This window comes from Eriocheir sinensis, unplaced genomic scaffold, assembly GCF_024679095.1.
Source record: "Eriocheir sinensis breed Jianghai 21 unplaced genomic scaffold, ASM2467909v1 Scaffold53, whole genome shotgun sequence".
Taxonomy (NCBI): Eukaryota; Metazoa; Arthropoda; class Malacostraca; order Decapoda; family Varunidae; genus Eriocheir; species Eriocheir sinensis.
Genome location: NW_026111865.1, coordinates 322,369 through 346,697, shown reverse-complemented (window position 1 = coordinate 346,697; position 24,329 = coordinate 322,369). Strand labels below are relative to the sequence as shown.

At 44.2% G+C, this 24,329-nt stretch overlaps 1 protein-coding gene across 1 annotated transcript in view; it reads right to left on the bottom strand.

Annotated features, from left to right (window-relative positions):
- Window positions 1–14,994: 14,994 nt before the first annotated feature.
- LOC126992961 (uncharacterized) overlaps window positions 14,995–24,329 on the bottom strand; it is a 41,720-nt gene continuing 32,385 nt past the window's right edge. Inside the window, exons 6-7 of the mRNA XM_050851786.1 lie at window positions 16,370–16,518; window positions 14,995–15,151 (exon numbers count right to left, since the gene is read on the bottom strand). Of these exons, the coding sequence (XP_050707743.1) occupies window positions 14,995–15,151; window positions 16,370–16,518 (306 nt within the window). The remainder of the gene's footprint in view (window positions 15,152–16,369; window positions 16,519–24,329) is intronic.

Sequence of the window (24,329 nt, the reverse complement as noted above, 5' to 3'; positions counted from 1 at the left end):
GACTATAGCTTTATTTTATTTTTGCTACTGGTTCATTTTTTTTTTTTGTGTGTGTGTGTGTATTAAAATTCGTGTTTTCTTACTGTTTTATTTTGTTTGTTTCTCTACTGGGTTCACTTTATTTTTGCTACTGGTTTTATGTTGTTGTTAAAGATTTACCCCTAGTATCACTAGGGGAACGGGCCCTTGCTCGAAGACTGTTAGTTAAGTTAGTTAAGAGGGTAAAAATGCTCCCTCCCTTCGCGGGGGAGCACGGGCAGGCCCGTAGCAGGGTGCCGACATACTGACTCTATCGGCAATCGAAATCTATCCGATCAAGTCAGTCTGTCGACGAGGACTGGCGTGTCTCTGACTGGTTTTATTTAGCAGCATATCTTTGACAGTCAGCCCAGTTTATTTTTGTACACTGGCTGAGAGGGATATATATATATATATATATATATATATATATATAGATATATATATATATATATATATATATATATATATATATATATATATATATATATATGTAGTTTTACTATTTAGGGGAAAAATGCGTGTATCGTATTGACATTATTATGAATTCGTGTATTTATATGTGTATTTATATGTATTTATATATCAACATCATGTTCAAACGGTACTTATTATAATGGTTAGTTGTTTATTGTTCTGTATCTCTCTTTTGTGTAGTGACTATATCGACGGCTTCGTTTTGTTAAGTGTACAGTGAAGACGCACTTTTCAATGGCTGGTGCAAAGAAAACGAGAAGCTTGAAAGAGGAACAGCGGTAAACGAGAAAACCTTTAGACGATTGTTGCACGGGGGTGCTAATTTATATTATTTAATTTGCTAACTTGCTTGTTACTGTGTAGACTGACTTAACCTAATGATGTGACTGAGTGAAGACGTAAAAATATACTCTGTGAATTATAAACTGGTTCTGAGAGGAAGGGACACTGCTCTTTCCAATGCTCAAAAGCTCTTCTGAATCCTCAGTTCCTCCTCTCGTCTCCTCTTCGTAATCCATAAAACCCACTCTTCATAAGCTCGCCTCCTGCTCCAAATCCCATGTCTCTTTCTCCTAAATCTTCTTGCTTGATCTCGAATCCTTTGTGCCCCTTCCCAATCCTCAGTGCCTCTGACTGACTAACTATCTGTCAAATTGGCAGACAAACTGACTGAAAAAGTGACTGGTAAACTGACTGACTAATAACTTGACTGACCTCGCGAACTAAGGGTGTGGCTAAATATATATCGGAATATCTGACTGACTGACTTATTGACTGACTGACACACTCAGGATAAGTCTCAGGAAGGCGCTTTGAGGCACGTGGCACCAGGATGGATTACCAGATCATTCTGCAGTGGAGGCAGTAAATAGGGGATGAGGGGTAGAGGGAAGGGACAATGGGGGAAGAAGGATTACTGGATTTACATATATTTACATAGAAAATCAGACCACACAGACCACATGGTCCAGAATAGGTGGTCTGTCCTTAAACCTAAGTGATTCTACATTAATTAGATGGCTCCAGAACGTTGCATTTCAGCTCTAGTTAATATTAACTAGTTAATATTAAGTTCAAGGAAGTGACGGTCGAGCTTGTCATTAGTGTTACACTGGACCACTGAAGGTGGGAGCTTATTCTGTTCTCGCACTACAACGTTGGTGAAAAAAAATTTGGTGCAGTCTGAATTTACTTGTCTACATTTGAGTTTTATGCCATTGTTCCTCGTTCGCAAAGTGTCATCGATCATAAGCAATTTTTATCTGTCTACATTCGTGAAACCATTAAGTATTTTAAAACGTTCGATCAGTTTTCCTCGGAGGCGACGTTTATCGAGAGAGAACATGTTAAGGGTGGAAAGCCTTTCTTCGTAGGCTTTGTTGGAAAAATAGGAACATGTAATAAAGGGAGGGAAGGAAAATAAATGACAAGATAAGGGAAGGGAAGAGGAAAATTAGAGAAGGGGAAGAAGTTTGGTCGGGCTATTCAACTTGTTTTTGTTATTTATTTGTAAGACCGCATGGCGTGGGATATTAGGTTGAGCTAAGTTTGGTTTATTTAGCTTTATTGTTATTTATTTGAAGCACAGCGTAGGGTGATATTATTAGGAGGGTAAAATAAATATTATCATCCTAGGCGAGGTTAAGTTAGGTTAGGTTAGGTTAGGTTGAGTTAGGTTTGGTTTATTTGGCTTTCCCCTAAATCTATTAACAGTGGTGTCCCACAGGGTTCTGTCCTATCTCCCACTCTTTTTCTGTTGTTCATTGATGATCTTCTTTCCAAAACGAACTGTCCTATCCATTCCTACGCCGATGATTCCACTCTGCATTATTCAACTTCTTTTAATAGAAGACCCACCCTTCAGGAACTTAACGACTCAAGGCTGGAGGCTGCAGAACGCTTAGCCTCAGACCTTACTATTATTTCCGATTGGGGCAAGAAGAACCTGGTGTCCTTCAACGCCTCAAAAACACAGTTTCTCCACCTATCCACTCGACACAATCTTCCAAACAACTATCCCCTATTCTTTGATAACACCCAGCTATCACCTTCCTCAACACTAAACATCCTCGGTCTATCCTTAACTCAAAATCTCAACTGGAAACTTCATATCTCATCTCTTACTAAATCAGCTTCCTCGAGGCTGGGCGTTCTGAACCGTCTCCGCCAGTTCTTCTCCCCTGCACAGTTGCTGTCAATATACAGGGGCCTTGTCCGCCCTCGTATGGAGTATGCATCTCATGTGTGGGGGGGCTCCACTCACACAGCTCTTCTGGACAGAGTGGAGGCAAAGGCTCTTCGTCTCATCAGCTCTCCTCCTCATACTGATAGTCTTCTACCTCTTAAATTCCGCCGCAATGTTGCCTCTCTTTCTATCTTCTATCGATATTTCCACGCTGACTGCTCTTCTGAACTTGCTAACTGCATGCCTCCCCCCCTCCCGCGGCCCCGCTGCACTCGACTTTCTACTCATGCTCATCCCTATACTGTCCAAACCCCTTATGCAAGAGTTAACCAGCATCTTCACTCTTTCATCCCTCACGCTGGTAAACTCTGGAACAATCTTCCTTCATCTGTATTTCCTCCTGCCTACGACTTGAACTCTTTCAAGAGGAGGGTATCAGGACACCTCTCCTCCCGAAACTGACCTATCTTTCGGCCACCTCTTTGGATTCTTTTTAGGAGCAGCGAGTAGCGGGCTTTTTTTATTAATGTTTACTTTTTTGTGCCCTTGAGCTGTCTCCTTTGCTGTAAAAAAAAAAAAAAAAAATTATTGATAGCACAAAATAGGATGATATGGTACGCGGTGGCTGAGTGGATAGCGTGACGGCGCCGGGCTCAGGACGACGCTGGTTCGCGCCCAGCCCGGTGCCACCAAGCCGGGATTTTTCAGCCGCCGCCGAGTGGCTTAAGACTACCCACATGCTGTCCAAAAGACCACCCATCAACCCGGACTCTAGATTCTAGGATTAAATATGAGTTCCGGAGGGCAGCATGAGCCAATGCAAGATGGCGCCACTATAAACACTTGCCTGCGTCACAACGGGCTGGGCCATACCATAAGGCCCCTCCAAACAAGCCTACCGGCGCCACAGGCGAAGACGTAGAAATACAATTATGAAGGAGGGTATTATAAATATAATCATCGTTGGCTAGGTTAAGGTTGAGCTAGGTTTGGTTTATTTAGATTTATTGTTATTCATTTAGAGTAAAACACAGGGTGATAATATGAAGGAGGTTAAAAAAACATATAATCATCGTAAGCGAGGTTAAGTTAGGTTAGCTTTTTTTTATTACTTCGTTTTTTTTTTTTCTTTATAGCAGAGTAAGGCGTGATATTTTGATGGCGTAATAGAATAATATCATCTTCGTAGGTCAGGTTAAGTTAGGTTAGGTTAGGTTATTTAGATTTTTACTTAGTGTTTGGTTTATTTATTCATAGCAGAGCAAGACGTGATAATACGAAGGCGTAATCTAATAGTATCATTTCTGTAACGGCTCGTGAAGTGTTCGTTGAATGATTATTATCAGATTAACACTCCTCAAGAAGATTACAGACACTGATAAGAAACTGGCTGATAAGCATATATTCTCTCTCTCTCTCTCTCTCTCTCTCTCTCTCTCTCTCTCTCTCTCTCTCTCTCTCTCTCTCTCTCTCTCTCTCTCACCAATCTAAGATTCGTAATAGACTTACCGAAGATTACGTCATCATAGAAGCAAATAAAATTATTGTTCAAAGAAGATTAAATTTGTTAAACGTGCAAATTTACACACTCAGACTTACTTTTTTTCCTCTCTTTAGTTGTAGAGTTACCCCGTGTGTGTGTGTGTGTGTGTGTGTGTGTGGTGAATGCTAGGTAGCTAGTGGTTTGGACGGGAAGGAAGAAAAGATGAAGAAGGTTAGGGAAGACAAAATGATGAGGAAGGACAGATAGGGTAAAAGGTATTAGGATTAGGAAGGAAGGAAGGAAAAAAAGAAGGAACGGAAGGAGGAGGTAAGGGTAAGATGAACTAGAGATGGAATAGATGGATGAAGGAAGAGAGAGGGTCATGGTGGTGGTGGTGGTAGTGAGGTGATGGTGGTGGTGGTGGTAGTGAGGTGATGGTGGTGGTGGTGATGATGGCGGTGGTGGTAGTGAGGTGATGGTGGTGGTGATGATGGTGGTGATGGTAGTGAGGTGATGGTGGTGGTGATGATGGTGGTGGTGGTAGTGAGGTGATGGTGGTGGTGATCATGGTGGTGGTGGTAGTGAGGTGATGGTGGTGGTGATGATGGTGGTGATGGTAGTGAGGTGATGGTGGTGGTGATGATGGTGGTGATGGTAGTGAGGTGATGGTGGTGGTGATGATGGTGGTGGTGGTGGCGAGGAGACAGTGTTTAATGGTGATGACAGTGGTGATGGATAGAGTGTAGCATGGTGGTGATCACATGTTTGCGGTGGTGCTGGAGATGGTAATGGTGGAAGTGGTGGTGTTGTTGTTGTTTTTGGTGGTTGAGGTGGTGGAGGTGATGGCGGAGATGCTGGTGGTAGTGGTGGTGGTGGTGGTGGTGATGCCTGATCGTACCAAGAGTATAGGGTCCTGTTATTATCTGTGATAAGGTGGTGATGAAGTGAGACTGTGTACCTGAGTGAAGGAGACCGGCAGGTAATAGTGATAGGTAAGAGTTAACGGTGTGTGTGTGTGTGTGTGTGTGTGTGTGTGTGTGTGTGTGTGTGTGTGTGTGTGTGAGTGAGTGAGTGAGTGTTTACAGCAGAGGAGTCAGTTCAAGGGCATAAAAAAAAGGTAACAAATGTAAAAAAAAAAAAAAAGCCCGCTACTCACTGCTCCTAAACAGAGTTAGAGGAGTGGCCGAAAATAGGTCAATTTCGGGAGGAGAGGTGTCCTGATACCCTCCTCTTGAAAGAGTTCAAGTCGTAGGCAGGAGGAATTACATATGAAGGAAGATTGGTCCAGAGTTTACCAGCGTGAGGGATGAAAGAGTGAAGATGCTGGTTTACTCTCGCGTAAGGGATTTGCACAGTAAAGGGATGAGCTTGAGAAGAAAGTCGTGTGTGGCGAGGCCGCGGGAGAGGGGGAGGCATGCAGTTTGCAAGTTCAGAAGAGCAGTCACCATGGAAATATCGATAGAAGATAGAGAGGCAACATGGCGGCGAAATGTAAGAGGTAGAAGACTATCAGTAAAAGCAGGAGAGCTGATGAGACGAAGAGCATTAGGCTCCACTGTGTCCAAGAGAGCTGTGTGAGTGAGATGCGCACTCCATACGAGGGCGGACAAGGCGCCTGTAAATGGATAGCAACTGTGCGGGGGAGAAGAACTGGCGGAGACGGTACAGAACGCCCAGGCTCGAGAAAGCTGATTTAGTAAGAGAAGAGATATGAAGTTTCCAGTTAAGATTTTGAGTTAAGGATGGACCGAGGATGTTTAGTGTTGAAGGTGATAGCTGAGTGTTGTTTGGAAGATTGTGTCGAGTGGATAGGTGGAGAAACTGTGTTTTTGAGGCGTTGAAGGACATCTTGCCCCAATCGAAAATAATAGTAAGGTCTGAGGCTAAGCGTTCCTGTAGGGTGAGTCTTCTATTAAAAGAAGTTGAGTAATGCAGAGTAGTCATCGACGTAAGAATTGATAAGACAGTCCGTTTTGGAAAGAAGATCATCAATGAACAACAGAAAGAGAGCGGGAGATAGGACAGAACCCTGCGGAACATCACAATTAATAAGTTTAGGGGAAGAACAATGACCGTCTACCACAGCAGAAATAGAACGGTCAGAGAGGAAACTAGAGATAAAGGTACAGAGAGAAGGATAGACACCGTAGGAGGGTAGTTTGGAAAGCAAAGATTTGTGCCAGACCCTATCAAAGGCTTTTGATATGCCCAGCGCAATAGCAAAGGTTTCACCGAAACGGCTAAGAGAGGATGACCAAGAATCAGTTAGGAAGGCAAGATCACCAGCAGAACGCCCCTTGCGGAACCTATACTGGCGATCCGATAGAAGGTCAGAAGTGGAAAGGTGCTTTTGAATCTTCCGGTTAAGGATTGATTCAAAAGTTTTAGATAGACAAGAAAGCAATGCTACAGGACGATAGTTTGAGGGATTGGAACGGCCACCCTTCGTAGGCACAGGCTGTATGAAGACATACTTTAAGCATGAAGGAAAGGTAGATGTTGATAGGCACGGAGGCACAGTTTATAAGGACAATAGGAGGCACTCCATCAGGTCCATAAGCCTTCTGAGAGTTGAAGCCAGAGAGGGCATATAAAACATCATTATGAAGAATCTTAATAAAAGGCACAAAGGAGTCAGAGGGGATATGAGTAGGATGAATATGCCCAGAATTGTCCAGGTTGGAGTTCTTACAGAAAGTTTGAGCGAAGAGTTTAATTAACCAGGCAGGGTATCAGCACGGAAGCACAGTTTTTAAGGACAATAAGAGGCACTCCATCAGGTCCATAAGCCTTCTGAGGATTGATGCCAGAGTGTGTGTGTGTGTGTGTGTGTGTGTGTGTGTGTGTGTGTGTGTGTGTGTGTGTGTGTGTAAACACGTCGGAGGGGCCAGCCAAACACCGTACAATATAAAACACGATTTGTTCCAAGTCAATACAAAAGGTCATAATCTTAAATGTCATAGTAATAACACATACATACGCACATACGAACATACCCACGTACATACATACATACACACACGAAATACGTATGTCGACCCCCTACGCACATGTAACACTCTCTCATGTACTACTCACGATATATACATACATACATTGGGGAGGCGGTGGCTGAGTCGACAGAGTGACGGCGCCGCGTTCAGGAGGACGCGAGTTCAATCTCCGCCCGGTGCCACCAAGCTGGGATTTTTCAGCCGCCGCCGAGTGGCTTAAAACTACCCACATACTGTCCAGAAGACCACCTATCAACCCGGACTCTAGATTCTAGGATTAAAGATGAGCTCCGAGGGGCAGCATGAGCCAATGCAAGATGGGACCACTATAAACACTCGCCTGCGCCAGAACGGGCTGGGCCGACCATCAGGACCCACCGGGAAGAAGCCTTGGGCCGACCATCAGGCCCCACCATGAAGAAGCCTACCGGCGCAATAGGCCGCGACGTAAAAAAAAAAAAAAATATTAACGTATTTTTTTTATACGTCGAATTAGTCTTTAGTAACAACAATGTGGCTGATTTCTCTTGATTGGCCCATTTTTCAAGGGGTCCTTCTACAGGAAAGGAAGCAGCTCACGGGCAGAAAAAAAAATAATAATAAAAAGCCCGTTAATTACTACGACAACAGATGAAAAAGGTGATGATTGAAGATTGAAGGTAAGACAGAAAGGTGATCAGATCTGCCCATACAAAAAAAGAGTATTGATGAGTGGCCCAAAGAGAGGTCAGTTACAGGTGGAAGCTAGCTGGCATCCCTGATTTTTTCTTTACATCAGTTTACCCGACTGAGTTTGTAAAATGTCGACTCAACTCTGTGACAATAAGTAAGGTAAGGTTGGAGGCATACGCTATGGATGCGCGTGGCCTAGGTGCTATAATCCACCACTTCTATTTCAGTCACAAAACAAGGAATTTAAAAGGCAGACTTGCCATGTGACTCTTAACTCGGTAACAGCGGGGATCATGTTTCTTAATGGTCCCTGAGGGATTTTTTAGTATTGGCGAGGGGTGGAGGAGTAATGGGAGCAATGGGAGGAGTAATGGGAGGGGACATCTAACTCATAATATAACCAGGCAGCTTAGAAGTAATTCTAGGGGAGTAACAGAGGACGGGATAAGAATCTTCTATACTAACAGCAGGAGCCTCAGAAACAAGATAGACTTACTAAGGGGTGAAGCTTGTTCAGAAAATTTTGACATAATAGCGATCACTGAGAGTCAGAATTGAAAATCAGAATTTGAAATAACGGGTTATCAGATGTTTCACAAAGACAGAAGGGGCAGAAAGGGAGGTGGAGTTGCGCTATATGTTAAAGACTCACTTAAATGTTTAGTTAACAATTCAGTCAAAACTAACATGGATTCAGAATCAGTTTGGGTGGACGTTTACAAAGGGAAAGAAAAACTAACTCTAGGAGTTATATACAGGCCACCCAACCTTAACTGACAGGCCACGAGTATATTACTACAGGAGATTGGCAGGGCGAGTATGAGCAGAAATGTCTGCGTAATGGGGGACTTTAATTATAGGAATATAGACTGGGAAGACCTAGTGGGTGACCTGGAAGCCGAGGACTTTCCTGAAGTTATACAAGATAATTTCCTTAAGCAGGTAGCTACTGAGCCTACCAGAGGAGATAACAGACTTAGTCCTAACCAATAATGGGAACTTGCTACGTGAGTTGGAGGTGGGCGGAGAGTTAGGAAATAGTGACCACAGAACGGTTCGTTTTAGCTTAGACTGGGTGGTAACCCGCGAACCAAACCCAGTGTTAGTGCCAGATTTTAGAAGAACAAACTACGAGGGGCTTCGAAGACATCATGAAGGGGTAAACTGGGATAATTTAGGGATTCATGAGGGCCAGAACTGCGGATTGGAGAGCCAGGAGAACCAGGTAGAAATGTCTTACAATAATTTAGTTACAGTAATAGTAGAGGGGCAAGGTCAGCATATACCACAGCGAACACTTAGAAAAGAAAACAATGATCCTAAGTGGATGACTCGTGGACTAAAACACGAGATTGGGTTAAAGAAGGGAATTTATCAGAAAATAAAGAATGGTGAAACACATCTCAGTGGCCGGTACGTCGAATTATCTAGATTAGTTTAGAAAAACACCAGGATAGCAAAAAGGAACTATGAGATCAAAGTAGCAAATGAGGCGAAAAGTAATCCTAAGGGCTTCTTTCAGATGTATAGAACAAAAACACGGGAGAAAATTGGACCGCTGAAAACAAACACAGGGGAGCTAGTAGAAAATTACGAAAATATGAGCACATTGTTGAACGACTACTTCCTTTCAGTATTCACACAGGAGGATCGAACGACTATACCGGAAAGAGTTCAGGTGTACGAGGGCGGGGATGGCGATAAATTGAGGGATATAATCATTACCAGGCAAGTAGTTTAGGATGAGATAGATAAGCTTAAGAAGAACAAGTCGCCAGGTCCTGACGGGATATTTCCGAGGGTATTAAAGGAATTAGGTGATGTACTCAGTGACCCACTAACCGACATCTTTAAGCTGTCGGTAAATACTGGCTATGTGCCGAGCCTATGGAAATTAGCTAATGTGACGCCGATTTTTAAAAAGGGGGACGGGTCAGATGCTTCAAACTATCGCCCAATTAGCTTAACATCGGATATAGGGAAGATGCTGGAGTCCATAATAGCTAGGAACATTCGGGAGCATTTAGAGAAACATAGCTTAATTCACGACTCGCAGCATGGGTTCACAAAAGGTAGGTCATGCCTCACCAATCTCTTGTCCTTCTACAATAAAGTATTTGAGGCGGTTGACAGAGATGAAAATTTTGATGTAATCTATCTTGATTTTAGTAAAGCGTTTGACAAAGTTCCTCACCAACGACTGTTGCTTAAATTACAGGCTCACGGAGTAGAGGGTACAGTTTTGAACTGGGTCAAGGCGTGGCTTAGCAATAGGAAGCAAAGAGTGCAAATCAATGGTAAAAGATCTGACTGGGGATGTGTTACGAGTGGGGTCCCACAAGGTTCGGTATTAGGTCCACTTTTGTTTATTATTTAAATCAATGACTTAGATACAGGAATTAGTAGTGATGTTAGTAAATTTGCAGATGATACCAAGATCGGTAGAGTAATTGAGTCGGATCAGGACGCTAGTATTCTCCAAGGTGAACTCAACAGATTGTATGACTGGGCGGATAAATGGCAGATGGAGTTCAATGTAGGGAAGTGCAGTATTCTGAGTGTAGGTAGGAACAACCCCTCACATAACTATTGCTTAAATGACACTCTCATAAGTAGGTCTGGGTGCGAGAGGGATTTAGGGGTCTTAGTGAGCTCTGATCTCCGTCCAAGGGCACAATGCATTCAAGCTAGTAATCGAGCTAATAGGGTACTGTGATTTATTTCAAGGAGCGTAAGCAACAGAAGCCCCGAAGTCTTCCTCAAACTATATTTAGCATTAGTTAGACCTCATCTTGACAATGCGGTTCAGTTCTGGTCACCTTACTATAGAATGGATATCAAAATGTTAGAATCGGTGCAGAGGAGGATGACTAAGATGATTCAGGGGTTGAGAAACTTGCCATACGAGGGAAGACTCAAACAGTTAAACTTGCATTTTCTAGAAAGGCGAAGGGTGCGTGGAGACATGATCGAGGTTTATAAATGGATGAAGGGCCTTAATAAGGGAGACATTCATAAGGTTTTGTTGGTAAGAGAACCGAGTAGGACACGAAGTATTAAGTTTAAACTGGATAAATTCAGATTCAACAGGGACATAGGCAAAAATTGGTTTACTAACAGGGTGGTGGATGAGTGGAATAGGCTTAGCAGTCATGTGGTGAGTGCCAATACAATTGTCACAATCAAAAATAGACTAGATAAATTCATGGACAGCGATATTAGGTGGGGTTAGATACACGGGAGCTTAGGGTCAAAGGAGCTGCCTTGTACAGGCCTACCGGCCTCTTGCAGACTCCTGCGTTCTTATGTTCTTATGTTCTTATGTAAGCGAGAAAAATGAGAAAAAAAATCATCACTCACGCATACCATTTCATAACATATATCAACGCATTTGTGATCATTTTATGCATCATCTATTTTAGTTTTTTTTTTATCATGGCAAAAATTTGGCCCGTCGCTGGTACACGGTAAAGCCACAAATCTGGCCCATCGCTGCTACCAGATTAATAAATACCAATACCACGTTTACAAAGTCCGGCGATGTGCGTGGGAGCAGACTCACTAAAAAATAAAAAAAGGACATTTGGCAGCGGGGCTCAGACATGATTATACAGAACAGATTGTGAACCCCAGGGTGTGTAAGACTTAGCCTAATAATCAAAGCAAGCATTTATAACTGAACGAGTAAGGCACATAGAACATTTTCTTTCTTTCTCTTGTTTTCCTTTTTCTTTTTTTCTTTCTTTTTTTGTGCCTTTCATTTCTTATAAAGTTTACACTCGATTTGTTTTTGTTTTATTTTTCGTTTCTTCTCTTTTCTTCTTTTCTCGTGTTTTCTGTTTCTCTTATTTCTTCAGTAACTTTTTTTTTTTTTGCTTTTATCTTCTTCACTGCTCGACACACATTTTCCTTCACCCACTTCTATTACTACTACTACTACTACTACTAATAATAATAATAATAATAATAATAATATTTGAGGGTGTTTAGTGGCGGTGGCGGTGGTGGTGGTCGTGGTTCAGGTCGAGTGAAAAAGAATGAAAGGAAGAAAGAAAAAAATAAAGAAAATGAGAGAGAAAGCAAGAAAGAAATGAGAGAGAGAGAGAGAGAGAGAGAGAGAGAGAGAGAGAGAGAGAGAGAGAGAGAGAGAGAGAGAGAGAGAGGGAAACGAAGAGTTGTTACCTGGTGTGTGTGTGTGTGTGTGTATGTGTGTCTCCTTTTTGTATCAGTCTTCGCGTCCATCCACCATATAAACAACAACAACATCAACATCAACAAAAAACAACAGTCGTGAAATACAGTAACAAGAATACACACATTGTTGTATTGAAATTGTTGTATAAAAAATTGTTATAAACATTCCTTATCAATCGTATTTCTGTGTGTTTGTTTGTTCGTTTGGAAGACAAAACGGAATATTTTGTCATTATTATTATTATTAGTATTAGTATTAGTATTAGTATTGTTGTTATTGTTGTTGTTGTTGTTATTATTATTATTATTATTATTATTATTATTATTATTATAATTATAATTATTATTATTATTATTATTATTATTGTCACTGTTATTACTATTCCTTTTCTTCCTCAATCTTTATCTTAAACCTTTCATCGTAACCATGTTTCTTTACTTCTTTTTTTCACCCAGTTCCTATATTGGTAGGAGTAGATAGGAAGACACCTACTGAACGGGCGTGAGCTACTCCCGGTGAGGATATATGGGAAGCGAGGAGGGTGCTGAAGCCCTTCAAAGACCCTTCCCATGTCCTCACTAACCGTTTTCCTTTTGTCTCATCAACACCAGGGAGTAGTTCATCATGCTCTCTAAAGACAGATCCTTGCTCTTTCTACACCACACCACATTCACACAACATACACACATTATCCTAAAATTCAAAATAAAAAAATGGCGCACAATAACACTGCCTTGGAGTCCCCGCCTGTGGGGGAACCATAAATTCCCCCAGGGAGGACTCCCCTTCTGGCTGCCGACTTGAGAGGTGTCCTGATAACTCCTCGAACCTCCTCCTTATCAATTTCTGCAAAATTCGCGGTCTTATATATACTTTCCATTCTGTGGAACACCATATCTCCTCCTCTAAACCTCACCTTCTCTTCCTCATCGAAACACAGGTTTCTGAGGCTACTGACAGCAACCTCTACTCTGTTTCCTCCTACTATCTCTATCCTAAATTTCAATCCAAAGCTGGATGTTGCACCTACGTGCGCAACGACATCACTTGCTCTCGTACCCACGACCTTGACTCTGAATTTTCCACCATCTGGCTAAGACTTCATTGTCATTCTATTACTAAATACATCTGTGCTGTTTATATCTCACCTAACTCTACTAACTATGTAAAATTCTTTGACTATTTGAACTCTAAAGTGGAGCACATTTCGACTCACTCTCCCTTCGCTGAAATCTCCATCTTGGGAGATTTCAATGTTCACCACCAGCTTTGGCTTTCATCCTCTTTCACTGACCAGCCTGGTGAACAAGCCTACAACTTTGCTCTCCTCAACGATCTAGAGCAGTTGGTTCAGCACCCTACACGTATTCCCGACCGTCTTGGAGACAGGCCCAACATTCTAGACCTCTTCCTTACCTCTAATCCTTCTTCTTACTCTGTCAAACTGTTCTCTCCGTTGGGCTCCTCCGATCACAACCTTATTTCTGTATCCTGTCCTATCGCTCCTGTTCATCCTCTGGACCCACCGAAGAGGCGATGCTTCTGGCATTTTGCCTCAGCCCGGTGGGACGACCTGAGGATGTACTTTTCCGATTTCCTATGGAATGATTACTGCTTCCAGGAGAGAGACCCTGTAGTCGCGCCTACGATATGTTGTATATATGATGGTGTAGTACGCGCCTACGAAGTGTTGTATGGTAACTAATGACAGATAAGATTGTAACCGTAATGGTAGGAAATGTATGTGAGGAGTTAGGAGGAAGTGTGGTGGGGCGGCGATGGGCGCCTCAGAGTCCCTGAGTCTGCGTATAGACGCCGAACTCAGCTTAATCGTCAAATAATCAAGAACAGTGAATGATGTCATGCCTGACCTAAGGGTCACAGTGCCATAGCAAGGTTTGCTTCAGGCGAGGAGGACAGACGCTAGGCGAGAAGACGAGAGGCAGGAGCGTGAGGCTCCTACCCATGGAGAGGAGATGAGAGACAGGAACGAGCGCAAGGCTCGTACGGCGTATGACGAGGCTATTATTAGACCCCTCAATAATTGTGAGTATTATAAGTTTGATATTGTGTCATAGGAGAAGGTGACATTTGGTGTATTTGATGTGGCTGCAGCAATTGTATTGTGTTGATTGACACGTGCTGATGAGTTGTATTCTTTTACCTCACTCAGGTTTACACGCATATTAAAAGCGAGTAAAACAAGACGGGTCTTCTGATTTATCCTGTCCAAGCCGCCATATCGCGGCTACAGTAAACAATTAACGGGTCTATCTGCGGTTGACGTGCCAACCTCGGGGTCCGAGAGAAGGGCGCGGGCGGAGAAGAGTGTCCATGCCGCCGCGGCCTTTCTACCGCGCCAGCGGCAGAGCCTTGGGCGAGGAGAAAATCTACGGGAGTTAAAGGAAGACTCGCCGACACACTGGCCACCAGGTAACAAAACATTAAATTTACTTGACTGCACCCACAGGTATGAGAGTGACTAGTGATTGGTGACTACGCTGGAGCCGTTTGGTGCCTTGTGTTGGGCTCGATTGGTGATACTCAGTGCTTTCTCGACACGGGGCGAGTCTGTGACCGCAGGAAAGAGGTGCCGTGACGTCTTGCGTGACGTGTGGAATGAGAAACTGTTAATTACGGATGACCAAGGCATCGAGTGTTGCAGGTGAGTGTTGACGCACTAGTGTTGTGTCGTCACTATTACTTATTAGGTGATTACTGTGTCAGATGTTGCAGGTGACGCACTAGTGTAGTGTCGTCACTGTTACTTATTGGGTGATTACGGTGTCAGGTGTTGCAGGTGACGCACTAGTGTTGTGTCGTCACTGTTGCTTATTGGGTGATTACTGTGTCAGGTGTTGCAGGCGGCACACTAGTGTTGTGTCGTCACTGTTACTCACTGGATTATTACTGTGTCAGGTGTTGCAGGCGGCACACTAGTGTTGTGTCGTCACTGTTACTTATTGGGTGATTACTGTGTCGAGTGTTGCAGGCGACACAGTAGTGCTGTATTGGGTGGTTGTGGTGTCGAGTGTTGCAGGCGACACATTAGTGTTGTGTCGTCATTGTCACTTGTTAGGTATATTACGGTGTCGAGGGTTGCAGGCGACATGTTAGTGCTGTCGTCACTGTTAAGTGGATCACGCGTGTGTGACAGTGCACGGAACTTGTGTGACGGTGTGCACAGTGCATGGAGTGCACGGAGAACGGTGAAACACGCGTGTGGGACAGTGAACGGACCTTGTGTGACGGTGTGCACATGCACGGAGTGCATGGAGATAGTGTTACGCGTGGTGACGGTGCACGCGGTGACAGATAGTGGTACGCTTGGTGGACGGTGGTACTGAGCAAAGCGTGCACGACAGTTGTACTGAGTGCAGTGTGCACGACAGTCGACAGTGGTAATAAGCGCGGCGTGCGATAATAAGCGCGGAGTGCACGACAGTGATTGAGTGTATTATGCACGACGGTAGTGTTGCGTGCGGTGTTTGAATGGGATAATGGTCAACCGACGATACATGCAATTTAGGTGCGTCCACTGTTTGTGGAAGCAGAGCACTGTGGATCTTGTGGCTCATTTGTATTGGTTGTGTTGTCATGTTAGAGTTCCAGCGTGACCGATGCATGGCAAGAAGGTGTACGCTGGGAGCCTTCCGCCGTCCTTTACTAAGTATTCGGTAGAATAATAGAGCGTTGACTACTGATAACAGTCCTGAGAGGTCAACACCTATGGAGGGCACGCTAATTGCGTTGAGACTAGCATGTAGGTGCTACGAGCTCTGACTGTTCTGACGAGTAATCTCTTTACGGACTATAGACCAGACCTTCGACACCAGTATCGACACGCATGACACTGCCATATATACCCGGGCACAATAGAGTTCGCTGTGAGCCACAGCAGGAGCCGTCACCGTCATCTTCTGACGGACGAAGGCCGCCAGAATCTAAAGCTGACTCACTGTGGGCGGTACTCTGAAGCCAAGGAGACAACCGCTACCTCTGGACAGGGAATGCTACGGACCAAGGAACCGTCGAAGTGTTTGGTAGTCATACCAGCGGGGTTCGGGCCAACGCTACATCCCGAGGAAGCACTTGGTGATGCTAAGCGCAATCAGAAGGAAGGAATTCGTAGATGATTCGCTGTCGAGGATGACTGTGGCCGGAGAGTGGCGGCCACTGAGAGAAACCTGGGATGGAGAGCCGCTCTGCAATGGCGGAGATAGAGAGGAAGGGGAAATAGTAATCAGCCTGTGTGGATCAGGTAGACAATGGCATGGTCATGAATAGTATGCATGTGGGCGGTGGGCACCATCGCAGACGTAGTAATGCCGATAGCCAAGACTCACCCTAAGCGGTTGAACCGCACGAGGATCGTCGGAGGGTAGTGAGAGGCCACCTTACCGGAGGGAGTACAGGAGCCACGTTCTGAGAGGCCCGCAGATGCCGAGACCATGGGAACGCCGCGATATGGACAGAGAGCGTGGAGAGTAGACTTCTAGGGACCGGGAACGCGGTCGGAGGATAAAGTTTGGGTACATCAATTTGGGCACGAGTTACTATAGTGGTGTTTCGCAGGGATCAATTGGTGGATAACCACTGCCATCGGCAGGTTGGGGATAACGCGAATTGAAGAAGACTAATCCAATCGGACGATGACGCTGAGGTCCTTCAGAAGGACCTACATAGCTAGAGTCTTTACGCACTATGTAACTAAGCTTGTGACGAGCGGAACAAACTAAGTGGTAGATACCTTTTGAATGGAACGCTCAGAAGGTGGGACTGGGACCTGCAGCGTATAGGCAACATAGAGTCAGCTGCATAGGGTTGGAAAGAGGAGAGTCAACGGGTAAAACCCAATGACCAACGGATGATATCTAAACGACGGAGAGTGTGAGACAGTTCAGAGCCTACCGGAACGCTGCTGTTGGTAGATTTAGGGTGGGATAACCGTAATCGTCTACCACGGCAGAGATAGATCGGTTCGAATGGTAACTGATGATAAAGGCACGGAGAGGCGGAGAATCCGTAGGAGTCGATGCTCAAACCTTTCCTCTTGGAAATAATCCCAAGGCGAGTTAGAAGGCTATAAAGACATGGCAGGATCATTGGCATAATTCGTACGAAGCTACACTTCTAGCAGGAAGGATGGAACGATAGCTGTCGAAGGGCAGAGAAGAAACAGTTTCGCCAGGCAGGATGTCGGTACGGTGGCAGAGAGCCCAAGGCCAAGAGGAGGCGCTCCATCGAGTCCATCAGCTTCAGGAAATTCAAACAGGAGAGAGCATGGACAACAATGTAGGCACAGCCTGTCAGAAGGGGGATGAATGAAAGAATTCTTTGGTAGTATGAGCAGAGTCTAATGGGCAGGCCGGTCTCTATCTGGATGATGGTACATCTGTTCGGCGAGGTAGAGCCTACCTCTCAACCGCAACGCCCTGACTCTGATGTTTAAGGTTTCTAGACCAGAGTTATCAACGGGAGTTCCGGAAGCAGTGGTGTACCTCTACATTGGCAACCGAAGAGGAGGACAAGAGCCCAGCAGAGCCCTCGACGGGAGTTCCGGAGGAGGTGGCATCCCTATACGTTGGCAACCGAAGAGGAGGACAAGAGACCAGAGCCCTCGACGGAAGTTCCGGAGGCAGTGGCATACCTCTACATTGGCAACAGAAGAAGAGAACAAAAGGGATGGGGACCTGATTCCGCGGGCAGTCTCGCCATGCCGGAGTTGGGGCGCTCTCGCCACTCCACACTGACTTGGGTGGTTTCGCCACACTGACTTGGGCGGTCTCGCCACACTGACTTGGGCGGTCTCGCCACACTGACTTGGGCGGTCTCGCCACACTGACTTGGGCGGTCTCGCCACACTGACTTGGGCGGTCTCGCCACACTGATTTGGGCGGTCTCGCCACACTGACTCGGGCGGTCTCGCCACACTGACTCGGGCGGTCTCGCCACACTGATTCGGGCGGTCTCGCCACACTGACTTGGGCGGTCTCGACACGCTGACTTGGGCGGTCTCGACACACATCTTGGGCGGTCTTGCCACTCTGTTACTTTGTGCGGTCTTGCCTCTCTGGTTGCTTGGGCGGTCTCGTCACGCTGTTACTTTGTGCAGTGTTGCCTCTCAATTTGCGTGGGTGGTCTTGCCACTCAGTCATTTTTTAAGATCTTACCACTGATTCCATGGGCGGTTTTGCCACTCTGATTGCATGGGCCGTCTTGCCGCTATGATTCCTTGTGCAGTCTTGCTACTATGATTTCTTTGTGCAGTCTTGCTACTATGATTCCTTGTGCAGTCTTGCCGCTATGATTCCTTGTGCAGTCTTGCTACTATGATTTATTTGTGCAGTCTTGCTACTATGATTCCTTGTGCAGTCTTGCCACTGATCCCTTGTGCAGTCTTGCTACTATGATTTCTTTGTGCAGTCTTGCTACTATGATTTCTTTGTGCAGTCTTGCTACTATGATTTCTTTGTGCAGTCTTGCTACTATGATTTCTTTGTGCAGTCTTGCTACTATGATTTCTTTGTGCAGTCTTGCCATTGATTCCTTGTGCAGTCTTGCCACTGATTCCTTTATGTAGTCTTGCCACTGATTCCTTGTGCAGTCTTGCCACTGATTCCTTGTGCAGTCTTGCCACTGATTCCTTGTGCAGTCTTGCCACTGATTCCTTGTGCAGTCTTGCCACTGATTCCTTGTGCAGTCTTGCCACTGATTCCTTGTGCAGTCTTGCCACTGATTCCTTGTGCAGTCTTGCCACTGATTCCTTGTGCAGTCTTGCCACTGATTCCTTGTGCAGTCTTGCCACTGATTCTTTGTGCAGTCTTGCCACTGATTCTTTGTGCAGTCTTGCCACTGATTCCTTTATGTAGTCTTGCCACTGATTCTTTGTGCAGTCTTGCCACTGATTCCTTGTGCAGTCTTGCCACTGATTCCTTTATGTAGTCTTCCCACTGATTCCTTTATGTAGTCTTGCCACTGATTCTTTGTGCAGTCTTGCCACTGATTCCTTGTGCAGTCTTGCCACTGATTCCTTGTGCAGTCTTGCCACTGATTCCTTTATGTAGTCTTGCCACTGATTCCTTGTGCAGTCTTGCCACTGATTCCTTGTGCAGTCTTGCCACTGATTCCTTGTGCAGTCTTGCCACTGATTCCTTGTGCAGTCTTGCCACTGATTCCTTGTGCAGTCTTGCTACTATGATTTCTTTGTGCAGTCTTGCCACTGATTCCTTGTGCAGTCTTGCTACTATGATTTCTTTGTGCAGTCTTGCTACTATGATTTCTTTGTGCAGTCTTGCCACTGATTCCTTGTGCATCATATAGTCGCAGCTTGGACAGCTCTAGGACGTAGTAGCCAATGTAGTTTGGATGATTCCCCTGTGAATATTTCTTATGGTGAACTACAACTACATGACCATCATTGAGGGGTACAACGCATTTAAAGTAAGGACTTCGGGCCAGCTTCAAAAACTTTTCGCGGTTGGTGACAATATCTATGTCTTCACTATATTTGGCCGCGTTCATCAGGAATCGACCAAAAATGCTGTTTGAAATACACTTGATTGCAGTTTTCTTGATAGGGCAAGTAGCACTTTTGCGGGCTTCTATGTTATCCTGAATGAAGTCCGCAAGAAAGTGCTTTTGCTTAAACATATAAATAGCATGCACTTTTTAACAACCCGGCCTAGTTGAATAAGCAGTTTAAGGAGGGACAGAGCAAACAGCATTCTCTCCTGAGCAACATGTGTTCCAATCTGTTTTATGTTCTTACACGGTACTGGACGGTTTTCTTCTTCATACCATTCGTGTGCGGCTGACGATATATCTCTATTGATGATATTGTGTCTTCTGATGGTCAGTGGAGGTCATCCGTTTTCTCAATGACTTCACGTGAGACAGCCTCAGTATCGCACAGAATGAGGTATCCAAAATCGCCATCGGTTGCTTGATTGACCTAGCCCCCCTCCCGCTCAAAAACCAGTGCATTTCTGTCTCATCTAGTTTTCTCATATCTCCACATGGTAACTTCTCTTGCATTACAGTGGGATAAAGACTGTTGAAGTCAAGATATGAAAGGAAAGTGTTTATATCATGTTTTGGATTAAACTGAGGGTTCGTGTAGATGTTATTGGTGCGTACAAAACGACGCACAACACTTGTGTAGCCCCCACGCACATTTGTTTGAATGCAATGATATATGTGTGGGCTACTAAGCATCTCTAATTCCTGCTGTGTTTTTAACAGAAAAGAGTCATAGGCAAATCCTGGCAGGCTAACATAATTTACAATATCCAACCTCCACTGAGTTTTCAAAATACCTCTCCACTCTAGGAAGGCATCACATAGAAGGCCAACATCCACTTTTACATAAAGCAACAAATAGTCCATCAGGCTCTGACACCCAGCTACTTTCCAAACATTCTGAGCATGTTTATAATCACTTTCGGAAAGTTCTGCTTCTTGAAGCGAATTGAAAAAATCTTCGCGGGATGGAAGACGTGTCTCAGAAAGTCGTTCCATCGAATCCATATAGTCATAACAAAAAACCTGCTTTCCCTTGATCAATAATGGTAACGCAGGTGCTGGCACATCTTTCAACATCTGTTGTGTGCATATGGGTTCGTTCCCATTGCTGATGAATTGGTTCGCTAAAGCCGCGAGTGAACCAGACATAAAGACATACGCGTCAATAAATATCAAGTCATTTATGATGACTTCATGGTATTTGTGAACTGAATGTTTTGGTCTTAGTTTGATTTTCAAAGTCAGGTAGCGTTAATTCACGCGGGATTAACGTCATGTCGTAATCCGCATTATGTGCAATGAGAGTGCGCTGCAATTTGTGATTTTTTTCATTTGAAGGTTGCATCTATTACAATAAGCTTCAATGTAATTGTTTCCTGATTTTTCATGGTCATGATGTTTTACTCCTTTAACTTTTAAAACCCGTATTTACAGAGAAGACAGTGAATTTCTTCATTGTGACATGCCGTATCTTCATCGGTCATATTGATTTTATTGTAGCCTTTAGAAAATTTTAACTTCTTCCAGGAGTGTGGGTTCAGCTAATGTAAGTTCGTTCTATATTCAAAACAGTGTGAGTTCAGCTAATGTAAGTTCGTTCTATATTCAAAACAGTGTGAGTTCAGCTAATGTAAGTTCGTTCTATATTCAAAACAGTGTGAGTTCAGCTAATGTAAGTTCGTTCTTTATACAAAACAGTGTGAGTTCAGCTAATGTAAGTTCGTTCTATAATCAAAACAGTGTGAGTTCAGCTAATGTAAGTTCGTTCTATATACAAAACAGTGCGGGTTCAGCTAATGTAAGTTCGTTCTATATTCAAAACAGTGTGAGTTCAGCTAATGTAAGTTCGTTCTATATGCAAAACAGTGTGAGTTCAGCTGATGTAAGACCGTTCTATATACAAAACAGTGTGAGTTCAGCTAATGTAAGTTCGTTCTATATACAAAACAGTGTGAGTTCAGCTAATGTAAGTTCGTTCTATATACAAAACAGTGTGAGTTCAGCTAATGTAAGTTCGTTCTATATACAAAACAGTGTGAGTTCAGCTAATATAAGTTCGTTCTATATACAAAACAGTGTGAGTTCAGCTAATATAAGTTCGTTCTATATACAAAACAGTGTGAGTTCAGCTAATGTAAGTTCGTTCTATATACAAAACAGTGTGAGTTCAGCTAATGTAAGTTCGTTCTATATACAAAACAGTGTGAGTTCAGCTAATGTAAGTTCGTTCTATATACAAAACAGTGTGGGTTCAGCTAAAATAGTTTACAGCATTACTTCCACAACAGGATCCGCTTTCTACTGTTTCTCCGTTTCTATTCACTATAATGTAAGCATACGCTATGGCAAAGTGATGTCTCTTTACACCCATTCGAAGAAGACTTTACGAGAATACTCTCAAAGACATAGAATGCTAAATAAGATGGCTCATATGCTTTAGCATTATTAATAAATTTCACAGTATATCCCGCAGGTGGGAATCTTAGTCTTGTGATCATCATTGGGTGCTCAGCAAGCGTTGTCTTGTTCTCACAGGCACACAAATTGCCATGCTGTTTTTCCATGCTGCATGGTTCTTTTTAATTTCCCGCCGCAGGATAGTTTCCTTAAGCAGTTAATTAGAACACCAACGAGGGAAGAAAATATTTTGGATTTGTTGTTAACTAATAAAGAGGACATAATAAGCTGGCTGGAGTAGGTAGGAAGACACCTACCGAACGGGCGCAAGCCACTCCCGGTGAGGTATATATGGGAGGTGAGAAGGGAGCTGAAGCCCTCCAAAGACCCTTCCCATGTCCTCACTAACCGTTTCCCTATTGTCTCACCAACACCGGAGAGTAGTTTAGCATGCTCTCTAGAGACAGATCCTCTCTTTATCCACACCACACTACATTCACACAACATATACACCTTTTCCCAAAATTAAAATTTCATAATGGCGCACATACACCAAGCCTCGAAGTCCCCGCCTGGGGGACCACAAATTCCCAGGAGGACTCCCCTTCTGGCTGCCGACCCGAGAGGTGTCTTGATAACTCCTCGAACCTCTTTCTTCTCAATTTCTGCAACATTCGCGGTCTTCGCTCTAATTTTCATTCTGTGGAACATCATCTCTCCTCTAAACCTCACCTTCTCTTCCTTACCGAAACACAGGTTTCTGAGGCTACTGACAGCAATCTCTACTCTGTTCCCTCCTACTATCTCTCCTAAATTGACTCTTCTGAATTTTCCACCATCTGGCTAAGACTTCATTGTCACTCTATTACTAAATACATCTGTGCTGTTTATCTCTCACCTAACTCTACCAACTATGTAAAATTCTTTGACTATTTGAATTCTAAAGTGGAGCACATCTTGACCCACTCTCCCTTCGCTGAAATCTCCATCCTAGGATATTTCAATGTTCACCACCAGCTTTGGCTTTCATCCTCTTCCACTGACCATCCTGGTGAACAAGCCTACAACTTTGCTATCCTCAACGACCTAGAGCAGTTGGTCCAGCACCCTACACGTATTCCCGACCGTCTTGGAGATCGGCCCAACATTCTAGACCTCTTCCTTACCTCAAACCCTTCTGCTTATTCTGTCAAACTGTTCTCTCCGTTGGGCTCCTCCGATCACAATCTTATTTCTGCATCCTGTCTTATCGCTCCTGTACACCCTCTGGACCCACCGAAGAGGCGATGCTTCTGGCATTTTGCTTCAGCTCGGTGGGACGACCTGAGGATGTACTTTTCCGATTTCCCGTGGAATGATTATTGCTTCCAGGATAGAGACCCCTATGTGTGTGCTCAGCGCATCACAGAGGTGATTGTCTCTGGAATGGAGGCATACATTCCTCGTTCTTTCTCTACTCCTCACGCTAAAAAGCCTTGGTTTAATCACGCTTGTTCTCGTGCTGTCAATGATAGAGAGGTAGCTCACAAAAGGTACCAGAGCCTTCAAACTAATGCTAATTATGAACTTTACATTTCTGCCCGAAATCGTGCCAAATCTATTCTCCGACTAACCAAAAATTCTTTCATTAATAGAAAATGTCAAAACCTTGCTTTCTCTAACTCTTCCCGTGACTTCTGGCATCTAGCCAAAAACATCTCCTCCAACTTCACTTCTTCATCTTTCCCTCCACTCTTCAGTCCTGACGGCAACACTGCCGTCTCATCTATCTCTAAGGCTGAACTCTTCTCTCAAACTTTTTCTAAAAACTCCACTCTGGACGATTCTGGGTATATTCCTCCTACTCATCCCCCCTCTGACTCCTTTATGCCTGTTATAAAGATTCTTCAAAATGATGTTTTCTATCCCCTCTCTGGCCTCAATCCTCATAAGGCTTATGGACCTGATGGAGTGCCTCCTATTGTCCTTAAAAACTGTGCCTCCGTGCTGTCACCCTGCCTGGTCAAACTCTTTCGCCTCTGCCTGTCAACATCTACCTTTCCTTCTTGCTGGAAGTATGCCTTCATACAGCCTGTGCCTAAAAAGGGTGACCGCTCCAATCCCTCAAACTACCGTCCTATAGCTTTACTTTCTTGTCTATCTAAAGCTTTTGAATCAATCCTTAACCGGAAGATTCAAAAGCACCTTTCCACTTATGACCTTCTATCTGATCGCCAGTATGGGTTCCGCAAGGGGCGTTCTACTGGTGATCTCCTAGCCTTCTTAACTGACTCTTGGTCATCCTCTCTTAGCCGTTTCGGTGAAACTTTTGCTATTGCGCTGGACATATCAAAAGCTATTGATAGGGTCTGGCACAAATCTTTGCTTCTAAACTACCCTCCTACG